We start from the raw sequence: 21,140 nt of genomic DNA, 5'->3' as shown, positions 1-21,140 counted from the left end.
GCAGAAGCTAGATGTTTTGCACTTCAACTCCCAGAAGCCCCTGCCAGCATGGCTGATGGTTAGGAATGCTGGGAGTTGAAGTCCCAAACTTCTGGAGACCTACTTTCTTCCCACCCCTTCTTCTAGTCTAGTTTTCTCCCTATAGTGTGGCTCAGAGCTATCCCATGTAAGGGATCCCAATCTCCCTGAACCTCAACAAAGAGCCCCTAATACCAGTGTTGGCCTGCTGTGGTATAAGTGAGTAGTCCTAGAGCACTTTTTGACCTTTCCCTAGCCCAGAACCACGTTATTTTTTGGGAAGGAGTCAGAATCATGACAAGCAAACACCCTGGAATGCCTCTTTGGGATGAATAAGAGTTGATCTTCCTTTTACGGAGTTTGGGGGATATGCTTCCTGCTCCTCCTCAAAAGGCTCTCCTTTCATATAATTAAATGTGGTGTGTGAGATCTATCCATAATCCACCTTTTGGTTTCCCAGCCTATTAGACATCCTCACTAGAGATCCGGTGGCAAGGTTTACCCCATAGTTGCAAAGGTAAGACGGAGCTGCCTAAGAAGTTGCATCCAGACTGCAGGGCGTGTCTTGGCCACCTCTGATGCAAGCTCTTTGGAGGTCACCATGATGTCCTTGGGCATTTCAAGCCACAAACATCTGTGTCAATAGAGAACTGTGACCTGAACTGGGTTCAGCTGGGAAAGGCCAGGTTTCTCTGAACAGCTTAACGTTCAGCTTCTTGATTATTGCAGTCAAAACGTTGCTCGCTAGGGCTTTTACTCCTCTGTCCAGGCTCATAGTCAGTTTTTAAAAAGCAATGACTTCGTCTAATTCTTCATAGCATGCTGCCCTCTAGAGACACTGCCTTGATTGTGAATTGCATGTGCTCTGAACAATCCCTGCTGTGGTCTAGGTTTGCAGAGTCAGCCCTCAAGAAAGCCACAAGGTGGATATCTTGTACTGGGCCAAATTCTGATGGCAAGATTATGCAAGTTTTAGAACAGAGGTGTGGAACCTCCAGCCTTAGGGCCTAAGCCAGCCTGTGGAGGTTCTGCATCTGGCCCGTGAAAACTCCTTGGTTCCTCCAGGGGGTGGGGCTTGGCCTCAAGGCCTTCCCCTTGGAGGTATCTCCACTGTTATCTCTTATCTGAGATGGGAGATAACTGGGGATTCCCCTGTGCACCACTCCCGCTCCCAATTGGAGATAGGGTAGAAATCGAGCTAGTAAAGTTTAGAAACATAACAGCTTTGTTGGGCTGAAATGGGCAAACTGGTTCTATCTCTGTTTTAGACCAAAACCAGGTTGCCACGTTGGTCCAAGTTAGAGCAAGATTCACAGGGTCAGTAAATAAGTATCTTTTATTAGGACCAGCCAAAGTTCTGTGTAACTCAAAAGCTTGTGGTATGGAAGCTTTTCAGTAACACAGAACCTTTTCTCAGCCTGGATATTTACAACAAAAACTTAAAAATGGGAAAGGATTTTCTGGGAGAAGGTGAAGGTTGTTTCATTCTTAAGGCAGAAATGGGGGAAGCTCTTGCAGACTCAATAGATGAAAACTGTGCCTGGTGTAGAAGATTTCAAGTTACATGGAGGCAAGCTAGGACAGATTTAAATGGAGGATTTCCCCTTGGAAATACAAACCTCAATAGTTATGAGTCTGTCTCTGCTACTAAGTGAAGCTCGCAGCTTCCTTGAAAATGCAGAGAACTTACAGGTATTCTGTTCTTCAGCTATCTGAGAGGAATGACCAAGAGGAACTCCCCCCCCCCACACACACACACAATCTAGATATCATATTCGGAGCAAAAATTAGGAAAGAGCTGAAAATGCTTGCATTCCAAACTTTATTTAAAGAAAAGGATGGTTGCTGTCTTTTAAATTTTCTTGCCTATCTCTGTAAAAGGGCAACTTTTCAAGGTGTGTAGGACGTACGCCTGACTTGATCTCTGTATACAGTAACCCTGTTATTAACATAGAAATGGACTGAGTGACCTGCATAAGTCTCTTTCCTCCGTAATTTGTACAGTTTCATGGTAATAAGATCCTTCACTGCTGCTACCACCGAAAGACCCTTTACTGATCCTTAATCTTTAATTGCTAAGGCAGTGGCTGAATCTTCTCCCCACGTTTCCATCAAAAATTAACTCCCACATGGTGATTCTTACATTTGTGTGATTTTTGTACTTAGCTATTGTGACTGTTTTGTGCAGTCCTTCTTAGGCACCTTGAGCATGCCGTGACAATCCAGGATAGAAATCTAAGTAATAAATAAATAATGTGCAACTGCCTTTGTGAGAGGTGGCTGTAGCAGGAAAATGAAAGGGTGTTCTTTGTTTTGTTTCTTTGGTCCTAAGAACATAAGAAGAGCCCTGGTGGATTAGATAAACCCAAGCAGGAATAATGCAAGAACTGGAATGCTAAGGGCAGGAGATGGGTGGAACATTACAGGCAATGCATACACCTGTCTCTGTCAGTGCATAAGAACATAAGAAGAGCTATACTGGATCAGACCAAAGGCCCATCTAGTCCAGCATCCTGTTTCCCCCAGTGGCCAACCTGTGGGAAACTCACAGTCAGGACACGAGTGCAGTAGCACCCTCCCACCCATGTTCCTCAGCAACCGGTGTACAGAGGCACACTGCCTCTGATCCTGGAGGTAACATATAGCCATCAGGACTAGTAGCTTGTTGTTGTTCAGTCGTTAAGTCATGTCTGACTCTTCGTGACCCCATGGACCATAGCATGCCAGGCCTTCCTGTCCTCCTCTCTCTCCCGGAGCGTGCTCAAGTTCATATTCATTGCATCGGTGATGCTATCTAGCCATGTCATCCTCTGCTGTCCCCTTCTCCTTTTGCCTTCGATATTTCCCAGCATCAGGGTCTTTTCCAGGGAGTTTTCTCTTCGCATTTGGTGGCCAAAATATTTGAGCTTCAGCTTCAGTATCTGTCCTTCCGATGAGCAGTCAGGGTTGATTTCCTTTAGGATTGACTGATATCCTTATCCTCCATGCATTTGTCTAAGCAAATTCATTGAGGATAATTTGTCCAGGGACTTCGAAGTAGAAATTCTGGCTGTTGTATGTGCTGCCCACATCATGCTGCAAACCCAGAAGGCCGCTTTCCTCTCCCTAATGCTCAGCTTGATATATTCTTACCTCCCAATGTAGGTGTGAGAACCTGGAGCTCAGGAAGATGGTGATGATGGGCAGCAAAGAAGGCATGAAAGCAGAAGGCACAGAATGTGCTGGACAGCAACAGGTAGGAGGCTTTTCTGTTCACTCAGCCTGTCTGTCCATCTTGGCCCACTATCCTGTGGCAGATTGTGCAGAATGGACATTCCAAGAGCAGAGCACAGCAACAGAGTGATCCTGTCTGCTTGTTTACCATGCTCCAGTTTCGGAACACCCTCAGGCATGACGGCAATGTATCCCAGTTATTTAACAAAACCAATGATGGGGTGGTTGTTTTTTTTGCTTTCTCAAAATACATTTGATGCAGGTGTTTGTGGGAGAGAGTGGGCCATGTTGTGTAGTGTGGCCATCCTCAACCCGACACCCACCAGATTGGTTGGACTACTGATCCTTCATCCCCAGCCAGCATGGCTAGTGGAAGTGATGGCAGTTGTAGTCCAACGCAACTGAAAGGCACCCGGTTGGGGAAGGCTGCCGCGGTGCTTCGGATGTTAGATTTGGGAGGGAGAGGCCTGGATGCACATTCTGGAAAACAAGCTTGCTGCCATGAGCATATTGGCTGCTTGTCATGACCTCATGTGTGTCTACTTTTTAGAAGGGAGCCACAGAGGAGAAAATAACGGGGAAAAGCATGCTGGGGACAAGTGAGAAGAAAGTCAAGATACTCGAGCACCAGCGCAATGAGGTAAGCCCAGACACTTGCCCCAAGAGACCAACACTAGAGAAGAGGTTATCTTGGGGAAAGGGTGGATTAAAGGATATCCACCCTTAATCATGGATATTCCTGAGGAAGCTAACAAATTTAAAAGATATAAAGTCACAATAAATCCTCAGCAACACAAGAATGGACAAATCACTATTCAAAACTGTGCCAAGCTGCAACGGCAGATCATGTTACAAGGCAAAGTGCAAGGCACCATCTTCAGCCCCATCCAGAGTTCAGCAGAGGGAGAAACAGTGGAATCAACAAAGGGAGGGCTTTCCACAGCCCCCAAAGGCCCCCATTCCTTGTTTTCACTCCCCTCATTTTAGAAGATGGTGCAGTATGTGCAGGACATCTGAAGAAGATCTTAAAGATCAGGCATTTTCCTGTGAGAGCAGGCAATACTTTGGCTATCTGTAGGTACCTGACACATGCAGCCTCCTTTCCTTGGAAAGACTCAACTCTGATTCATGTTATACAGTAAATTGGATGAATTGGTCCACAGTGGTGGTGTTATTTAGCCTGAACTGTTGCTTGCATGAGACCGTTGCATGACAATCTGTGTTAGGATCGTCATAGGATCCTAACACAGGATCTCTCCTTGCACATCTAGCCTGGAATTGTTTACTGGCAATAGCTCCTCCAGGGTCACAAGCTTTTCACATCACCTGCTACTCGATTCTGGACATGCCCGTCATTGAACCCGGAGCCTTCTTCATGCAAGGCTTGTGCTCTGCCACTGAGCAACAGTCCTTCCCCTCCCTGCCCCCTGGTTCGAGGGAGACTCAAAGGCAGCCTTCCCCAACCTGGCACCTTCCAGATGTGTTGGACTACAACTCCCATCACCCCAGCCCATGACCATGCTAACTGAGGATGATGGTGATTGTAGTCTAGCACATTGTGGGGCATCAGGTTGGGGAACACTGCCCAAGACAGATTGCTACACCCAACAGTAGCCATAGCCAATGTGTACAAAGCCAGAATGAGGCTATCGAGGACACAGGGCTGCTGGTCAGACTAGAAGGCGTTCTGGCAAGATGGTGACCTGGTTCGCATGACCAAAACAAGTAGCTTGTTTTAATCCCTAGCATGCACTGGGCACCACTTCTCTAATTACCCACCTGGGCGCAGCTTGTCGTGTTGTTTGAATCCAGGCGGCATGGCTTGTTTGAGGGGGAAATAACCCATGGCCTGTTGTAGGGTTATTCGAGGATCGTTTCCCCTCAGACATGCCATTCTGCCGAGGTTCAGATGATTCAATAAGCTACGCCTAGGCGGGTAATTAGAGAAATGGCGCCAAACACACACCGGGGACTAAAACAAGCCCACGTGGCTTATTTAAGCCATGGTGGCTTGTTTGATCATGCACACTGGCCCAGTGTCTTGGCTCAAGGACTGCATCAGCAAGGAGCTGAGGTTGTGTACCTCAAGGTAACTCTGAACATTTCTTTCTAGCTGCTGGAGGTGAATAAGCAGTGGGACCATCATTTCCGGTCCATGAAGCAGCAGTATGAGCAGAAGGTAACTGCAGAGTACCAGTGTCTTGCACAGTGTCTGTTTTATAAACAGAATTTATTCCACATAGCAAGACAAAATTCTCTTTATGTTGTGCTATCATCGTCAGAGGGAAGGAATGTCGATGGGCATGTCATTAGGGAAAACTCAGGGTTCCAATGGCACCCTTTTTCTGTATCCAGCTTTAATCCTTTTGGCTAAGTTCACACAACATGACAAGCCAGAGTACAGCTTGAGTGTGGATTGTCGTTGAACTGTGGGTTGTCATTGGACCGTGGGTTGTTGTGTTGTGAGAACCTAGCCATGCTAGCAAACCATGATTTGTTAACCATGAACAACCCATGAAGAGAATCCATAGTTTGTTCTTGGATTGTGAACTGTGGATTTTTCGTGGTTAACAAACCATGGTTTGTTAGCGCAGCTGGGTTCACACAACACAACGGCCTGGTTCACACGATCATGGGGTGGTTAACAAGCTACCGTGGCTTGTTAACCACCCTGTACATGCCAGTCAGGTTTACATAATTATCCTCACCAGCGCAGCTTCTCATGTCATCTGAACCCGGCGAGGGTGGCTTGTTGGATTGGTAACAAACCACCCAGAATCCATGGCCTGATGTACAGTTGTACAACAAGTTTGGCTGGCACACAACTGGCACGATTCAACAACAACCCACGGTTCAATGACAACTCAACCAATACTCAGCCCATACTCTGGTTTGTCATGTTGTGTGAACCGAGTCACAATGTTAGGCTTTTGTCTCTTTGTCTTCCTTGCCTGCATCAAACCTAAGCATTTCTAGATTTTTTAAAATAAATATTTAACATATATGAAAAATCATACACAGAAAATTACAGTGCAATATAAATTCAATAATATAAATATACAATTTTAACCTCTTCATATACTAATCAGAAGTTCAATAGAACAAAAACAGTTGGTAGTAATACTGTAACTAAACATCCAAAACTCAAACAGTTGCCATTCAGCCATACATAAAATTAGATTTTTGTTGTCCACCATCTCTTAATTTAATCGTTTCAGTCAGTTCACTTAATTGTGCCATTTGCCAGATTTTACTTACCCACTCCTGCTTTGAGCAGATGAAACCAACACCCCTCCCAGAAACCTCAGTGCTCTAAGCATGACTTATTTATTTATGATATTTAACTAAAAGTTCTTGGGGCAGCTCACACAATAAAACTATGTCTGGAGTCTAGCCCTAATATTTATTATTGTTAAACATAATTTGTCAAAATCTGCATTTTGGAAATGGAAGCACTGTCATTGCTTGGCTTCAAAGGTGTTCCTCGTGTCCTCCCTTCTAATACATTTTCATCTATCATAATACCTTCAAGTGTTATTACTCCATATTTCACCCAAAGGGAATATTTATTCACAATAGAAACTCTTTTATTATGGAGAAAAGATGTCAATGGTGATCATAATGAATTGGATATTTCTTCAGTGTGTCCCAGACTTGCACTGTTGCTGCTGCTGTTACATTCTGATACCTGGAACCCTTGATTTATAAACCCAAGGTAGATTGTGTGAAAATTCCACTTTCCAATCTTGCTCTGCCAATGACCAGGAATCTGTTCTGAGATACACAATTTTATCAGGAGTTCCAATCATATTGTTTGGTAATATTTTAATATATTTAGAGAAGAGACACCACCATATTTTTAGTTCTTTGCTATAAGTTCTGTCCTGTGTCTTCCACGATGTTTTACATTATCATGGTCATAAGCTGAAACGGTTGCTTTGTTCTGTTCCTGAGCCCAATTCAGAGAACTGGTCTTAGTCTGTTCCCAAGCCATTAAGGACTTTAAAAGTTATCTGAAGGACTGCGTTCACCCATACAATCCTGCCCATATGCTAAGATCCACCTTAGGAGTTATTCTCGAATGCCTGCTGTTAAGATCAGTGAGGCTGGTGTGCACTAGAGACAGAGTCTCCTTGGTGGTGGCCCTGAGTCTTTGGAACTCCCTTCCAAAAGTCCAGCGTATTGCCCCTGCTACTGTAGCATTTAGGTGAACCTTGAGGACCCAGCTCTTCAAGGCGGCCTGTGATTGATGCTGTAGCTTATGTTGGGAGAGCAACTTCACAAAGCAATGTTGGGCATCTATTCTAAATTGTATCTTTGCTCTTACCATATTTTGCACATCACTTTGGAGAGCGTCGTTCTAAAAAGTGGCCTGAAAATACTTGAAAATCTCTCTCTCTCTCTCTCTCTCTCTCTCTCCCTCCTCCTGGCAGATAACAGATCTACGGCAGAAGCTCGCTGACTCCCAGAAGGCACTGGGGGAGTTGGAGGCTGAACGGGAGCAGAAGCAGAGGGATTTTGACCGCAAGCTTCTCCTGGCAAAATCCAAAATTGACGTGGAGGAGGTGAGTCTCACTCAGATAAGAGGTCTACACTCCCAGAACCAATGGTACTTATGTGTGAGGCTGCCTTGATTTTGATGCATGTGTCTTTCTCAGGCCGAAAAGGAGAGACTTAGCGGGGAGGTGAGGGACCTCAAACAGAGGGTGAAGTTCCTTCAGGATCAGTTGGCACCAGTCACTAGGCAAAGGGAGTACCAGGAGAAGGAGATTCTCCGGCTAAATAAGGTGGGTAGTCATTTGAAGAACGTGTACCTGCTACCTTTTCTGCTTCTCTGTAGCAACATTCATTTCTCTCCCTCCCTCTGGCCTGCCCGCCAGGCTGATTATGGGCTTTCCCAGACAGTGTAATAGTCCTGTATCTCTTGCCATTGCTGCCGATGGCAAATGTTTTGCTTATTGACACTAAGCTGCTATGCAGGAAAAGGTTTTCTGATTGTCCCTGCTCTTCCTGTCTTCCCTCAGGCCTTAGAAGAGGCCCTGAATTTTCAAGCCTCTGCTCCTTCCCCTTCTACCTTCAGCAGCCCCATTGATCCCAGCACGAGTATCCGGCATCAGGAGGTGGCAACTCAGAACGAGCTCCTGAAGCAGCAGGTATGGAATGCTTCTGTTAAACCAAGGGTGGGCAACTTGTGGCTCTCCAGAGGTTTTGGCCTACAACTCCCATGATCCTTCATCATTGGCTGTGCTGGCTAGAGCTGATGGAGTTGTAGGCCAAAACCTCTGGAGGGCCAGAAGTTGCCCACCCCTGTGTTAAACCAAGACCAACCTCTGGAGGGCCCACCTGTAAGTCAAAAATTATTCTCCAGAACATAGCAGTTCCTCCTTTCATTTCTATACTGCTGCTGGGGAACAGTTCTCTTGTTGACGTTTCCATATCCCATCTGGGTGTAAAACGGTGTGTGGTTGTTTATTTTGGTGTTTTTGAGCTTGTTCATGCTCAGCACTGTGGTGTGTGTCCTCTTGCTTTCAGATCCATGGGCTATTCCCCCCCGCCTTGCATGTCGAAAGATGTGAGCCTTCCTCCTTTTACACTCCCCCTTGCAATACGTGCCTGCATTCACAGGTTATGAGGGGAAAACTAAAATGGCCATACGTTTATGTGTCTATTGGGGAAAGAGAAGAGACTAGTTTGCGATGATGACTTCTCTGAACTGGTTCCTATTTGCAAGCTGTACTCTGGAAACTTCATAACAGTGCTGCAAATCAGTGTGTGAAATGAATACCTTTGTGCCCTTCACGATCCTTACATTCTAGGATAATGGGGGTAGGGTGTGATACTCCATGTATAACTATTAAGTTATAGGACCAAACTGCACATTAGCTGTGTAGTTCTGCCCTTGAGTGCAGGGTTTTTCCCTTCCACAAATTGCCAGCGCAGCGACCCCTTCCTTCCTCAGGGGCTGTTAGCAGCCATTTAGTCTGTTGTTCTGAAATACCCAAATATTTTTTCCTCTGGAAACTTGCAAACGCTGTTACTGAAGTCTATTGCTCTAGTAATAGTGTTTGCAAATTTCCAGAGGAAAGAATATTTGGGTATTTCAGCGCAAGAGACTAAATGGCTGCTAACAGCCCCTGAGGAAGGAAGTATTCTGAAACGAGTTGAGCACAATAAAAAAATAATAATTCTCGAGCACCAGAGCCTGTCTCCCCCTCCTTCACTGTCAATCTACTGTGCTCTTTCCCTCTTCACTTCAGCTAATTTTTGAGCAGACCAGGATGGCAGAATGAGAGTAACAGGAGTGTGAGGGATCGGCCATTTGCTTATGAAGAGTCATACTCTGTCAGATAATCTCATAATGCCCCTCAAAACTATGGTGTGGGTTTTGAAGTGAGGCTTGCAAAAGGCACGATGCACGCTAGTGTGCATTGCCTCTTTCTGACATCAGTGTGGGACACGGCCACATAGCAGATTTGGGGGCATATCTGTGTGATCCTGGGACTTCAGTGCCTCTTGTTCTCTGCCAGGTGAAGATCTTTGAGGAGGACTTCCAGCGGGAGCGGAGTGACAGGGAGAGGATGAATGAGGAGAAGGAAGAGCTGAAGCAGCAGCTGGAGAAGGTTCAAAAGCAGTTAATGGTTACCAGCAACCAGGTAGGAACCCAGAAAAGGCATTCTGGTCTATGAAGAGATTGTGCATTGTACATGGACTCTATGGAAGCGAATGAACATTAGGCCATTTGCCACAATCCTTCTGAAATCTCAGGCTGTTGCCTAGTCTGATCCAAGCATCCTCTGCTTCTGCCAGTGGGATGTGCTTGCCAAAATGTCCAAGTCACCAAGACATAACCTTCCAAGCCACCATTGCTTCTATCTCCACCACCACCCCAACTTCTTGTTCTCTTTTCAACATCCCCACTGTCTTTCTTCCTCTTCTCTCCCTGGCTAATCAGCCTGCTTCCCAGTCCCTTCTTCTAGGCCAGAGGTGGGCAGAAAGTAGATCTCCAGATGTTTGGGGCTTCAGCTCCCAGCGTTCCTGACCATTGGCCATGCTGGCAGGGGCTTCTGGGAATTGAAGTCCAGAACATCTGGAGATCTCTGACCACCCCTGTTCCAAGCCTAACCATAATATTTGAGGGATCTCTTGCCATGTACTTTTTACTGTGCTAACATAAACTCCTTTTCCAGAGGGTAGCTAAGAGAAGAAAGAAGCAGGGATGCATGCTTTCACCCTTCTCACCGCCCACCCCATACATACATACATACACACATTCATTCATTCTCATTCTCTCTCTCTCTCCCTCTCTCTCTCTCTCTCTGACAAACAGCCTCCTCCTTCAGCAATCTGTTCTCTGCCTCCCAGGTGATGTTTGATCCACTGGGCAGTGGGGAAAGTGGGCGGGGCTCCCCGGGCTGCCTGGAGAGTGGTTAAGAGCCATATGTGAACTACGGGGTGCTCCCTCTGCCGCCAGCCTTATCCTGATTAATTTCAAAGCACACAGTGCAAGGTGTGCTTGGGCAACTGTCTGGGTAAGAGATTCTAATTACGCCATTCCTTTTGGGAGGCAAAGGGGAGAGAGAAGAGGCAGGTCAGTAAGTACACATAAAGTGTGTTCAAGTACTTGAGTGGCAAAGCACTGGAAGCCACAACACTATGTAGCTGCTCTCACAGCCAGAAGTGATTCCTGTGCACTGTTGCAGTCCTATAGGGCCTCTGAGTTGTGTCTCCCCTCTGCAGTCGCCATCCAGCCTCACTTGCCTTCTGTGAAAATGCAGAAAAGCACAGCCTTTTCTTGTGTCCACTGAAAGGCATAGAGCATAATATGCTGCTTTGGGGCTAAACTGCCCTAGCATTTAAATCTGGTCCTTTTACATTTGTCTGACCTCGTTACTAGCATGCAGCGGACATGGAAGTCTTAACTCTTCTTTGATCTGTTGCCTCCTCTTTTCCCATGTCTCCACGTCAGCTGCGGATGTTTAAAGAGGACTATCATAAAGAAAAGGAGGAGAAGGACAAGTTCAAGAAACTGCTCAAGCAGCACAAACAGGTACTTAATGCTGTGCCAGGACAAAGGGCACGCTGCTTTAACAATGCTAAAAGATAGGTCTGGCTGACGTGGCTTGGTAATGCTGAACTCATGTCATGGCCGGTTGGACATGCAGTCGACATGCGGACCAAAATCCAATGGCTTGTATACCTTCTGTTAATGTCCTTATGGCTAGTTCATAGAAGGGATGGGCAAATCGGTCTATTGCCAGCCCGGATCACTTTCTCATAAGTCTGTTCCGTCCCATTTCCACTTTAATTTTATTTTTTATTTATTTATTTTATTTATTTCATTTCTATACCGCCCAATAGCCGAAGCTCTCTGGGTGGTTCACAAAAATTAAAACCAAACAACACACAATAAAACAATTTAAAATATATAGAACATTAAAACCACAATATAACAATACAACCACAATAAAACCTAGCAGTAGTGCAGGAGTTTAAAATACAGATTTAAAACAACAAAGATAAAAATTTAGAAAGCTAAAATGCTAAAATGCCTGGGAAAATAAAAAGGTCTTCACCTGGCGCCGAAAGGAATACAATGTAGGTGCCAGGCGAACCTCACTAGGGAGCTCATTCCAGAGCCGGGGTGCCATAACAGAAAAAGCCCTCCTCCTAGTAGCCACCCGCCTCACTTCCTTTGGCAGGGGCTCACGGAGAAGGGCCGCTGATGATGATCTTAAGGTCCGGGCAGGCACATATGGGAGGAGGCGATCCTTCAGGTAACCTGGCCCCAAGCCGTTAAGGGCTTTGAATGTTAACACCAGCACTTTGAATCGGGCCCGGAAATGGACTGGCAGCCAGTGCAGCTGGAAAAGTACTGGCGTAATATGAGCTCGCAGGCCAGTCCCTGTTAACAATCTTGCTGCCCTATTTTGGACCAGCTGAAGTTTCCGGACCGTTTTCAAAGGCAGCCCCACGTATAACGCATTGCATTAATCCAGACGAGAAGTTATCAGAGCATGGATAACTGTAGCTAGGCTATCTCTGTCCAGATAAGGGCATAGTTGGTATACCAGCCTAAGCTGATAAAAAGTGCTCCATGCCACTGAGTTCACCTGTGCCTCAAGTGACAGTTCTGGATCCAAGAGCACCCCCAAACTATGAACCTGATCCTTTAGGGGGAGTGCAATCCCCTCCAGAACAGGTTGAATATCAATACCTAGCCGGGCAGACAAACCACCCACTAACAGTACCTCCGTCTTGTCTGGATTGAGTTTCAGTTTATTGGCCCTCATCCAGTCCATTACCGTGCCCAGGCACTGCTTCAGAACAGCCACTGCCTCACCTGGTTTTGATGAGAAAGAGAGGTAGAGCTGGGTGTCATCTGCATATTGATGGCACCTCAGCCCACACCTCTGGATAACCTCCCCCAGCGGTTTCATGTCGATGTTAAACAGCATGGGGGATAAAATAGAGCCCTGTGGAACCCCATGGCACAATTGCCATGGCACAGAGCAATAATCCCCCAGCACCACCTTCTGGAATCGGCCATCCAAGTAGGAGCGGAACCACTGCAGTGCAGTGCTTCCAACTCCTATTCCAGACAACCTATCCAGAAGGATACCATGGTTGATGGTATCGAAAGTCGCTGAGAGGTCCAGGAGAATCAACAGGGTCGCACTCCCCCTGTCCCTCTCCTGGCAGAGGTCATCCCACAGGGCGACCAAGGCAATTTCCGTTCCAAAACCAGGCCTGAAGCCCGATTGAAATGGATCTAGATAATCAGTTTCATTCAAGAGTGCCTGGAGCTGTCCTACAACCACCCGCTCAAGCACCTTGCCCAGGAAGGGGACGTTGGCCACTGGCCTATAATTGTTAACATCCTCTGGGTCCAGGTTAGGCTTTTTTAGGGGTGGTCTAATTACCGCCTCTTTTAAAGTGGCAGGCACCACTCCCTCTCTCAAGGAGGAATTTACAACCTCCTGGACCCAGCCGGACATCCCTTCCTTGTTTGATTTAATAAGCCATGAAGGGCAAGGGTCAAGCACACAAGTGGTCGATCGGACTTGGCCAAGCACCTTGTCCGCATCCTCAGGCCTCAGTAACTGAAACTCATCCAATAAAACTGGACCAGACGGTGCTCTGAACGCCTCTACCAATGGAACTGCATTAATGGTGGTGTCCAATTCATGACGAATCTGAGCGACTTTATCTTCAAAGTGCCGTGCAAACTTGTCACAGCGTGCTACCGAGGGTTCCACCGTCTCTCTCCCTGGCCCAGAATGTAACAGGCCGCGAACCACTCGGAAAAGCTCCGCTGGACGACACTGAGAAGATGCAGTGCTGGTGGAAAAGAACTGTCTCTTTGCCACCCTCACCGCCACAGAATAGGCTCGATAGTGGGCTCTTACCTGTGTTCGGTCAGACTCAGCACGAGTTTTCCTCCACCTGCGTTCTAGCCGTCTCCCCTCTTGCTTCATTGCCCTCAGCTCAGGTGTATACCAAGGAGCTGGCCGGGCTCTGCTCAGAGGGAGAGGGCGCTTGGGCGCGATCGTGTCAACCGCCCGAGTCATCTCTGCATTCCACAGAGCGACCTGGGCTTCGACAGGAGCACCAGCCATACCAGCGGGAAAATCCCCCAGAGCCCTCTGGAATCCATCGGAATCCATTAATCTCCGGGGGCGGACCATTTTAATAGGTCCCCCACCCTTGCAGAGGGGAAAGGCCGCCAGGAGTCTAAACCTCAGCAGGAAGTGATCTGACCATGACAAAGGGACAGATGTTAAGTCCTCCACTTTCAGATCACCATCCTCCTGCCCAGTCGAGAAAACCAGATCAAGCGTGTGTCCTTTTGTATGCATTGGGCCGATGACATGTTGGGGCAGCCCCATGGTTGTCATGGCGGTCATGAAGTCCTGAGCCGCCCCGGATACAGCGGCCTCGGCATGGAAGTTGAGATCCCCCAGGACCATCATCCTGGGGGTCCTCAACACCAAGTCCGAGACCAACTCCATCAGCTCAGGCAGGGAATCTGATGGGCAGCGGGGTGGGCGGTACACTAACAGAATCCCTAATCTGTCCCGGGTACCCAACACAAGGTACAAACACTCAAGATCTGCACTCAAATGAGCAGGAAGCCTGGAGAGGGAGATTGAATTCCTATAGACCATGGCAACCCCCCCTCCCCGACCCTCAAGTCAGTGTTGGTGCTGCACCGAGTACCCAGGAGGGCACAGCTGGGAGAGAGTGACCCCTCCCAGTTCCCCCACCCAGGTCTCAGTAATACATGCCAGGTCAGCCCCCTCATCCACAATCAAATCATGGATGAGGGAGATTTTATTTTGGGCCGACCTGGCATTCAGCAGCAGCACCACCAGACCCGAGGGCAGACTGGTAAGGCTGCCAGGAACCATCAGGTTGGGGGAAGAACCAGAAGAGGGGACAGCTGTAAGGTGTCTAGCCCCTCTTCTCCTCAGCTGGCCTGTTAATCCCCCAACGCCATACCTCCCCCTTCCCATGACCACAGTTATGGTGGCACCTCTCTGACTCCCTGAGTTGCCCAATAGTCCTCCCAGGCACATATTAAAATGTTAAGATATAAATAGCACAACAGTTTAAAAAAATATAAAAGATAAAAGAGAACAGCAGCTAAGAAGGAGCAGATAAAGTCCACGTTTGCCCCTTTCCCCTTGTCTTTAAAGCTGCTGCCCTCTGCTGCTGCTATTTGCTGCTGGTATTGTGGCTGCTGGTGTCTCTGGAGAAGCAGGTGGGTAGGTCTTCAGGTCCTACGCGACTCCAAGTGCGACGCTAAGTGCGCACGTAGCGTCGCGCAGTTAGCATCGCACTTGGCGCGACACCGAGGCGCACGCCGAGGCGCTGCCTCTGGCAGCCCCGCCTTAGGTACCTGTGGGCAGGGGCAGAAGCAGGCTCAGCAAAAGCAAAAGCAATTTGCATTGCTTTTTAAAAAAAAATGTGTATGAAAATTTGCATTGAAGTACATATTTAAACATCTCTCTTCAAACTCACTTGCTCTCGATAGGCTCCCTCCTAAATGCATTTTGGTACAGTTCTTGTATTCAGGAAGTGCGAAACCCAATAGATAAGTCAATTGAGACCTACACATTAGTCCAGGAGGTGTAAATCAGTCACTTGGCATCCAGTTCCTCAGGCATCCCTACTTCATACTGCTAAATTTCTCCTTGCAAACCTGATACACAAGTGCATGGAGAAAGATGAGTGCAGCCCTCCCCAACCTGCTACCCACCAGGTGTTTTAGACCAACTCCCATCAGCCCCAGCCCACAGCCAGTGGTCAGGAATGCTGGGCGTTGTCATCCAAAACATCTGGAGGCCACAAGGTTGGGGAAGGCTGGGCTAGTGCGAACTGGGCCGCACAGGATTTGGGCCCGCAGCCATTACCATGCAGGTGGCTTCCTGCTCACCGCCTGTACAGCCTGATTCCCACTTGGCACATGCATGTTTGCATGGGGGGATCTTGGCTGAGGGCTGGGTCCGGCTGCTAACTGGCATCTTCTTTGTAAAATGTGAATAGCACCACAGCAGTACCTTAGAGGGGTTAGGGTTGCAAAAGTAAATATGTCCGTGACTGTGAGGTGATGCCCAAGAACTGCCCTGCGCAGAGGAAGGCAACAGGGCGCAGAGTAGCCTGCCCTACCAGATACATACATTTTCACACGCTACAGCTGTTTTTCTCGTCACATGAAGAAATTAATGTGCAGAGAAGGGAGATTTCCTTCCGAAAGGCAGCAGCCATATTGAAATGGAAGCCATTTCGGTCTAAGCCACTGTTCCCCCCACACAGCCTCTCTGTCATATGGCATTTTCCTCTCAAAATTTTACTGGGTTGAAGTCCCAGAAAGAGAAGATTAGGAAAAAGGAGTTGCTACTCACCGAAATCCCTACAGCAAGCTTTGTTTGTTTTTGGCCCAAATTCATGGGGCGGAGACTGTACTGCACTTTGGTGGGGAAGATGGCTCTTTATGTCTTCCTCCTTTTATGTGATGCAGGCTCTTGCAACCTGATGGCTTTCTCTAAGGGACAGCACACAGTGGCTAAGAAGGAAGCCAGTGCAGCCTCACCTTTGCCTGGGTATCGTGCCCACCCTCCACGAGAGGCCTGCACTGGTAAAGAAGATGGTGTGAGGGGTGGGTGCTGTACTGTAGTCATCCTCTGTCAAAGTGCTGCCATGGTGCTCTGCGAGGACAAACCTCTGCCTGGCTGCAGTGTGGACTGTAGTCCCCAAGAAGCTTCTCTTCTTGAGCCTGATACCCATTAGAACAGGGATGGGCAACTTGTGGCTTGCCAGATGTTTTGTCCTTCAGCTTTCATCAGCCCTAGCCAGCACAGCTAGGGAAGTTGTAGGCCAAGCCATCTGAAGGGCCACAGGTTTCCTTCTCCTGCATTAGATCTGTAACACCCTTTCCCAATTTGGATCCCTCCAGATATTTTGGGCTCCAACTCCCATCAGCCCCAGCAAGCATGTCCAGTGGTCAGGGATAATGAGAATTGCAGTCCAGAGCCCCTGGAGGGACCCAGGTTGGGGAAGTCTCATCTACAGCTTCAGATCTGTTCTCAGACATCTGTTTACATATTTTGTGTGACTGAAACTATTACTCCCTGTAGTGCCAGAGCAGTTCTGATTCTGTCTCCGTCACCCTAACAGTGAGGAGTACCTCCTTTTCCCTAATCTTCTCCTCTTGGCAATAGTGAGATCAAAATACTGTGAAAGGGAGCGTAGTGTTCCTCCAGTCAGCCCTAAGCTAGATGAAAAGTACAGGTCAGCCAAAGCATAACGATTTGACTCCAGGTGCCCAGATAATCCAGTGGTCAATCATTAGCCTTGTTGTACCAGGGTTGATATATGTGTGCATCATTTCAAGCCTCTTGCTTTTCTCACTTGCAGCATTCTGGTGATAGACTGCACCCAGAGCCACAGCCAGGACCAGTGACTCCAGTCTGCCCCATGTACCAGTTCCAGTGCACCCCTCCAGCCCAGCCACACATGTATCATGGTTATGAGGATTGGCAGCAGATCCGCTACCCGCCATCAGCAATGGCAAATGAGCGTCCTCCAGTTCAGAATTACCACCGTTTCCCTCCTGTGAGTTGATTAAATGGGAAAGTGTCAGGGCTGTGGAAAGACGGTGGGAGAACTGGAGGCAATAACTGTAGAGTTGTCCGTTGCCCTCTTCCAGAAAAGCTGAATTCTGCCAGATCCTGTGCAAAATTCACCGTGAAAGGGAATCCCAAGAATGAGCAGCCCAGTGCTTTCTCCGGTTTTGTACACTACTGCCGTTCATATGGAGCAGTGGAGCTTTCCGTTCTATGGTGCACAGTGGGCGGTATCCAACGCTGCCCATCACCAGCAGGACCCACGGCTGGCACAACAGGATGCTAGCACTTCCTAGAGCAGCCCCAGAAATGAGCCAAAACGCTTGTTTCCGGAACAGAACAGGTCGGTGGAGCTTGCAGAAGGCTTCCTGTTGTGCCGACAGTAGGTCCTGCTAGCGCAGCATAATCACTGAAAACACATGAACAGCATAGGTTATTGCCCTGTAACTCTGCATCTTGATTGTATTTGTGTTTTGCTCCCTATAGCCAGAATACACCTGGTATCCACCTTGCGTTATATCACAGAATCAGAACTCACAAGCAGTGGAAGGTGTGAAGCAGCTCCCCAAAGAATCTGGTAAGGGAGAGGTTCAGACGCCTTTGATGTTTCTGGGGGCCACTGTGTGTGTTACTTTTCCTTGCTGTTGCCTTTTAAGGGTCTGCTTATGTGCAATGATATCGCATGTAAGCAGACCCTTACGCGCAGTGGCATGTGGACAGGCTCACCATGTGGATCGTTTCCATTGTGTGCAGAGACTTGGTGCTGCTACCACCCCTATATTAGTGGCTTGTAGTGACATCTCAATTTGCCCCTCATCTGGGTTTAACAGCTACCATGTTTCAGTGTATTCCTCCAGCTCACTCTGTGTTTAACAGCTGCCATGTGGCAATGCTACCATGCTGAGGCTGTTTCAGACAGCCTTCTCGTGCTTGAGAAAACTGGCCTGGAACAAAGAGGGTGAGGATAACTGAAGATGCACCTCTTTGTCATACCCACACAGTCATACGAGTACCTGATGTACAGGCTTTGCAGAGATCTAGCAGATTTGTGGGTTCACATGATACTTGAGCCTCAGTGTTCAAAAGAGACCAAGATGTGTACTTTGAACATTCTCTCTGTCCCGCTCCCCCCGGCCAGTGTTTTTCTGTTCCATGTCAATAAGATAAAAGCACTTTTTTTTTTTTTTCTGTGAGAAACAAGAACAGCATCATTTGTCCATCTTGCAGACTAGCAGTTGGGGATCAAGCCAAGATGTCCTCTGTGCAGAGGAAACAGCCACCCATTTGAATGCCTTTCCTTGGCTTGACCTTGGGCCATTCTAAGCTCCCTTTGTCTGGAGTCAGGGGAGTCTTGGTTTGCATCTCAATTAAAATATTAAGTATGTGCCCCTTTCTGCTAATCTGCAGCTGGAAAAAGGATTTAGAGAACTTTTTTTTAACTCTGTCAATACTGAACATTGGAATGTTGGATTTCACTTCAAGAATCAGTGCTCAAAATTCTACTGAATGCTTGGCAAACGGCCTGTTTTGAACACCCAGTGTGTGTCTGGCTGTAGAATTCAGAGCAGTTGAAATTGGTGAAGATTGGGGTAGCAGATTCATTTGGCTTCAATTCTATATGAGCTCAAAGTATGTGGTATTTGGCTAGGCATATCAAGCCCTTGATAAGGCCAGGACTTGAATACGACTTCTGTAATATGTCTGTTTTTGCCTTTTCAGACCCAGCAGCTCTTGGGTTACCTAAAAACCAAAGGCCTGCTTAATTCTATGTGTGCGCTTAAGCATCAAAAGTGGAGTTGCGGTTTGCATTTGCACCTGCATGTACAGATAACCTCCTTGTGCTTCTGGACACTATTCACATTTATTTGTGTATATGGGATATATACACTTGGATGCTTGAGAGAACAATGGCTTTAGCAGGATTTTGCTGCTAAGGAGTGACCAGTGACCCAGTGCTTTGGGGAAATCTCCAGGTGAGAAATCTGCCTGGTCTCTCTTTTTCTCTCAGCATTTTGGATCAGTCACTTTTTTCTCCTCACCTGCCATCCAGGATTCAGCTACGAGGAGGTGGCTGTTACTCTCACCCCATCAGAAGACTCCAGTAGCCAACAATAGGAGTCCAGCGTCAACAGAACCTACATTTCTCTGATTCACCTGCAATATGACCGCTTTCCAGTTATGATGTGGCATTTTTGCATTTGTTGGCAGCAGAAACGTTCTGTGTGCCAAATGGCTTTTGCAGGGCAATGGTTGTTTTATTGTGGCCAGTGCCCAGACAGGCTAAGGACTCTGCAGTGTTGCAAAGAAAGAAAGAAAAGGAATTCAATCCCTTTGTTTTCTGCTCATCGATGTCTATACTGTATAGGAATAAAAATGAAAGATACTTTTCCCACTCTGAATATATATGTCTGTATTTTAGAACTCTCTGTTCTAGTCCGGTGGTTTAGCCCAAGTAAACTTAACTTGATTCTTCACTCAATTTTGCGGTACAACATGGCTTAAAATGAAGATTTGTTCATGTATTACACCAAGCACTCTGCTTATGCATATATCTTAAGGGCACTCATCCTAGAACATGGGCGATCCCTGCTCTGTTTCCTTTAGCTGAAACTCAGTTCCGGCCTCTTGTTGATTCCACAGCATGAGAGCAGGATGGCATTGCTCCTCTTTGCCGAAATGCTGTGTGGTCATAGCTTCTGTCTGTCATCAGGCTGGGCACCTCTCAGAGACAGATCTAGGAAGGCAGTTTTTATATTCTTGTGATGGGGTGAGGGTGTGAAGAAGAACAGGTGATCTCTGGGCCCTGATTCAATGAAATGTGGTAAATTTGTCATAATAAAGAGTTGCGCTGATGATGACGGTGGGCAGGCTGGGGGAGTGAGTAGCAAAGGCCTTTGTGGGACCGCCGCGTATAAAATCAAAGTATAAAAGCTCTGCTAAAAGCGGTCTTGCCGCAGTTGTTACCGCAATTCCGTAGGTTAGCAGGATCAGCCACTTTCTTACCACCACTAGTTACATGAGTCAGGATCTGTCATTTTTGTTGTTGCCACCGCTTGCGTGGGCCAGGATCAACAGTGCTGGTCTCAAGAGGGTTGATGGTAATGAAACAGCGAGGATGTGATGGTGGCATTCTGACCCGCTGGCTTCTTATATAGCTGCCTCTCCCATCACATCATCTCACAGGCTGGATACTCCTAGCAAAGCAACAGCAGGCTGGTGGAAGCTGAGAGGTTTAATTTAAGACTGTGCACGAGTAAAAGAAGAAATGCAGGCGAGTGATGGGTTTTATAGAGAAAGGGTTGAATTATTAGGGTGGCACCAAGGCGGGATAGTTAGGATGAATGCGAAAGAAAGCACAAAGCAAGTGGCTAGATAGAACTCAGATGGCTAGTTATCTCCCCTGGGAGGAAAGAATATACCATTTGGAGCTTTATAGCTTTAAATAGGGTGAGTAAGGGAAGACATGATAGATTATGCATGATGTGAAGAAAATGGATACAGAGAGGTTTTTCTCCCTCTTCCCTAATACTAGTACCTGGCCGGGGTCATCCCATGAAGCTGAATGGTGGGAGATTCAGGACAGGTAAAAATAAGAACTTCTTCATGCAGCACATAATTAAAATATGGAATTCGTTACTACATGATGGCCACCGACTTTGACAGCTTTAAAAGGGGATTTGACAAATTCGTGGGGGAGAAGAGTATCAATAGCTACTAGTCCTGGTGGCTGTGTATTACTTCCTCTGAATACCAGTTGCTGGGGAACATGGGCGGGAGGGTGCT

General features: G+C 47.2%; 1 protein-coding gene across 6 annotated transcripts in view; it reads left to right on the top strand.

Moving 5' to 3' along the window:
• TNIP1 (TNFAIP3 interacting protein 1) overlaps nucleotides 1-19,745 on the top strand; it is a 78,964-nt gene extending 59,219 nt beyond the window's left edge. For all 6 annotated transcript variants that reach the window (XM_084839179.1, XM_084839177.1, XM_084839174.1 and 3 more), the window contains 11 exons: nucleotides 3,163-3,253; nucleotides 3,782-3,871; nucleotides 5,345-5,410; nucleotides 7,665-7,796; nucleotides 7,890-8,018; nucleotides 8,256-8,384; nucleotides 9,759-9,884; nucleotides 11,198-11,278; nucleotides 17,149-17,346; nucleotides 17,844-17,934; nucleotides 19,077-19,745. In XM_084839179.1, coding sequence (XP_084695305.1) covers nucleotides 3,163-3,253; nucleotides 3,782-3,871; nucleotides 5,345-5,410; nucleotides 7,665-7,796; nucleotides 7,890-8,018; nucleotides 8,256-8,384; nucleotides 9,759-9,884; nucleotides 11,198-11,278; nucleotides 17,149-17,346; nucleotides 17,844-17,934; nucleotides 19,077-19,120 — 1,177 coding nt within the window. In that variant the 3' untranslated portion in view covers nucleotides 19,121-19,745. The remainder of the gene's footprint in view (nucleotides 1-3,162; nucleotides 3,254-3,781; nucleotides 3,872-5,344; nucleotides 5,411-7,664; nucleotides 7,797-7,889; nucleotides 8,019-8,255; nucleotides 8,385-9,758; nucleotides 9,885-11,197; nucleotides 11,279-17,148; nucleotides 17,347-17,843; nucleotides 17,935-19,076) is intronic.
• Nucleotides 19,746-21,140: the final 1,395 nt, after the last annotated feature.

The sequence above is a fragment of the Heloderma suspectum genome, chromosome 2 (genome assembly GCF_057233095.1).
Source record: "Heloderma suspectum isolate Gila_16-S chromosome 2, 16-S_ref, whole genome shotgun sequence".
Lineage (NCBI taxonomy): Eukaryota > Metazoa > Chordata > Lepidosauria > Squamata > Helodermatidae > Heloderma > Heloderma suspectum.
This window is presented reverse-complemented; position numbering and strand designations above follow the sequence as displayed.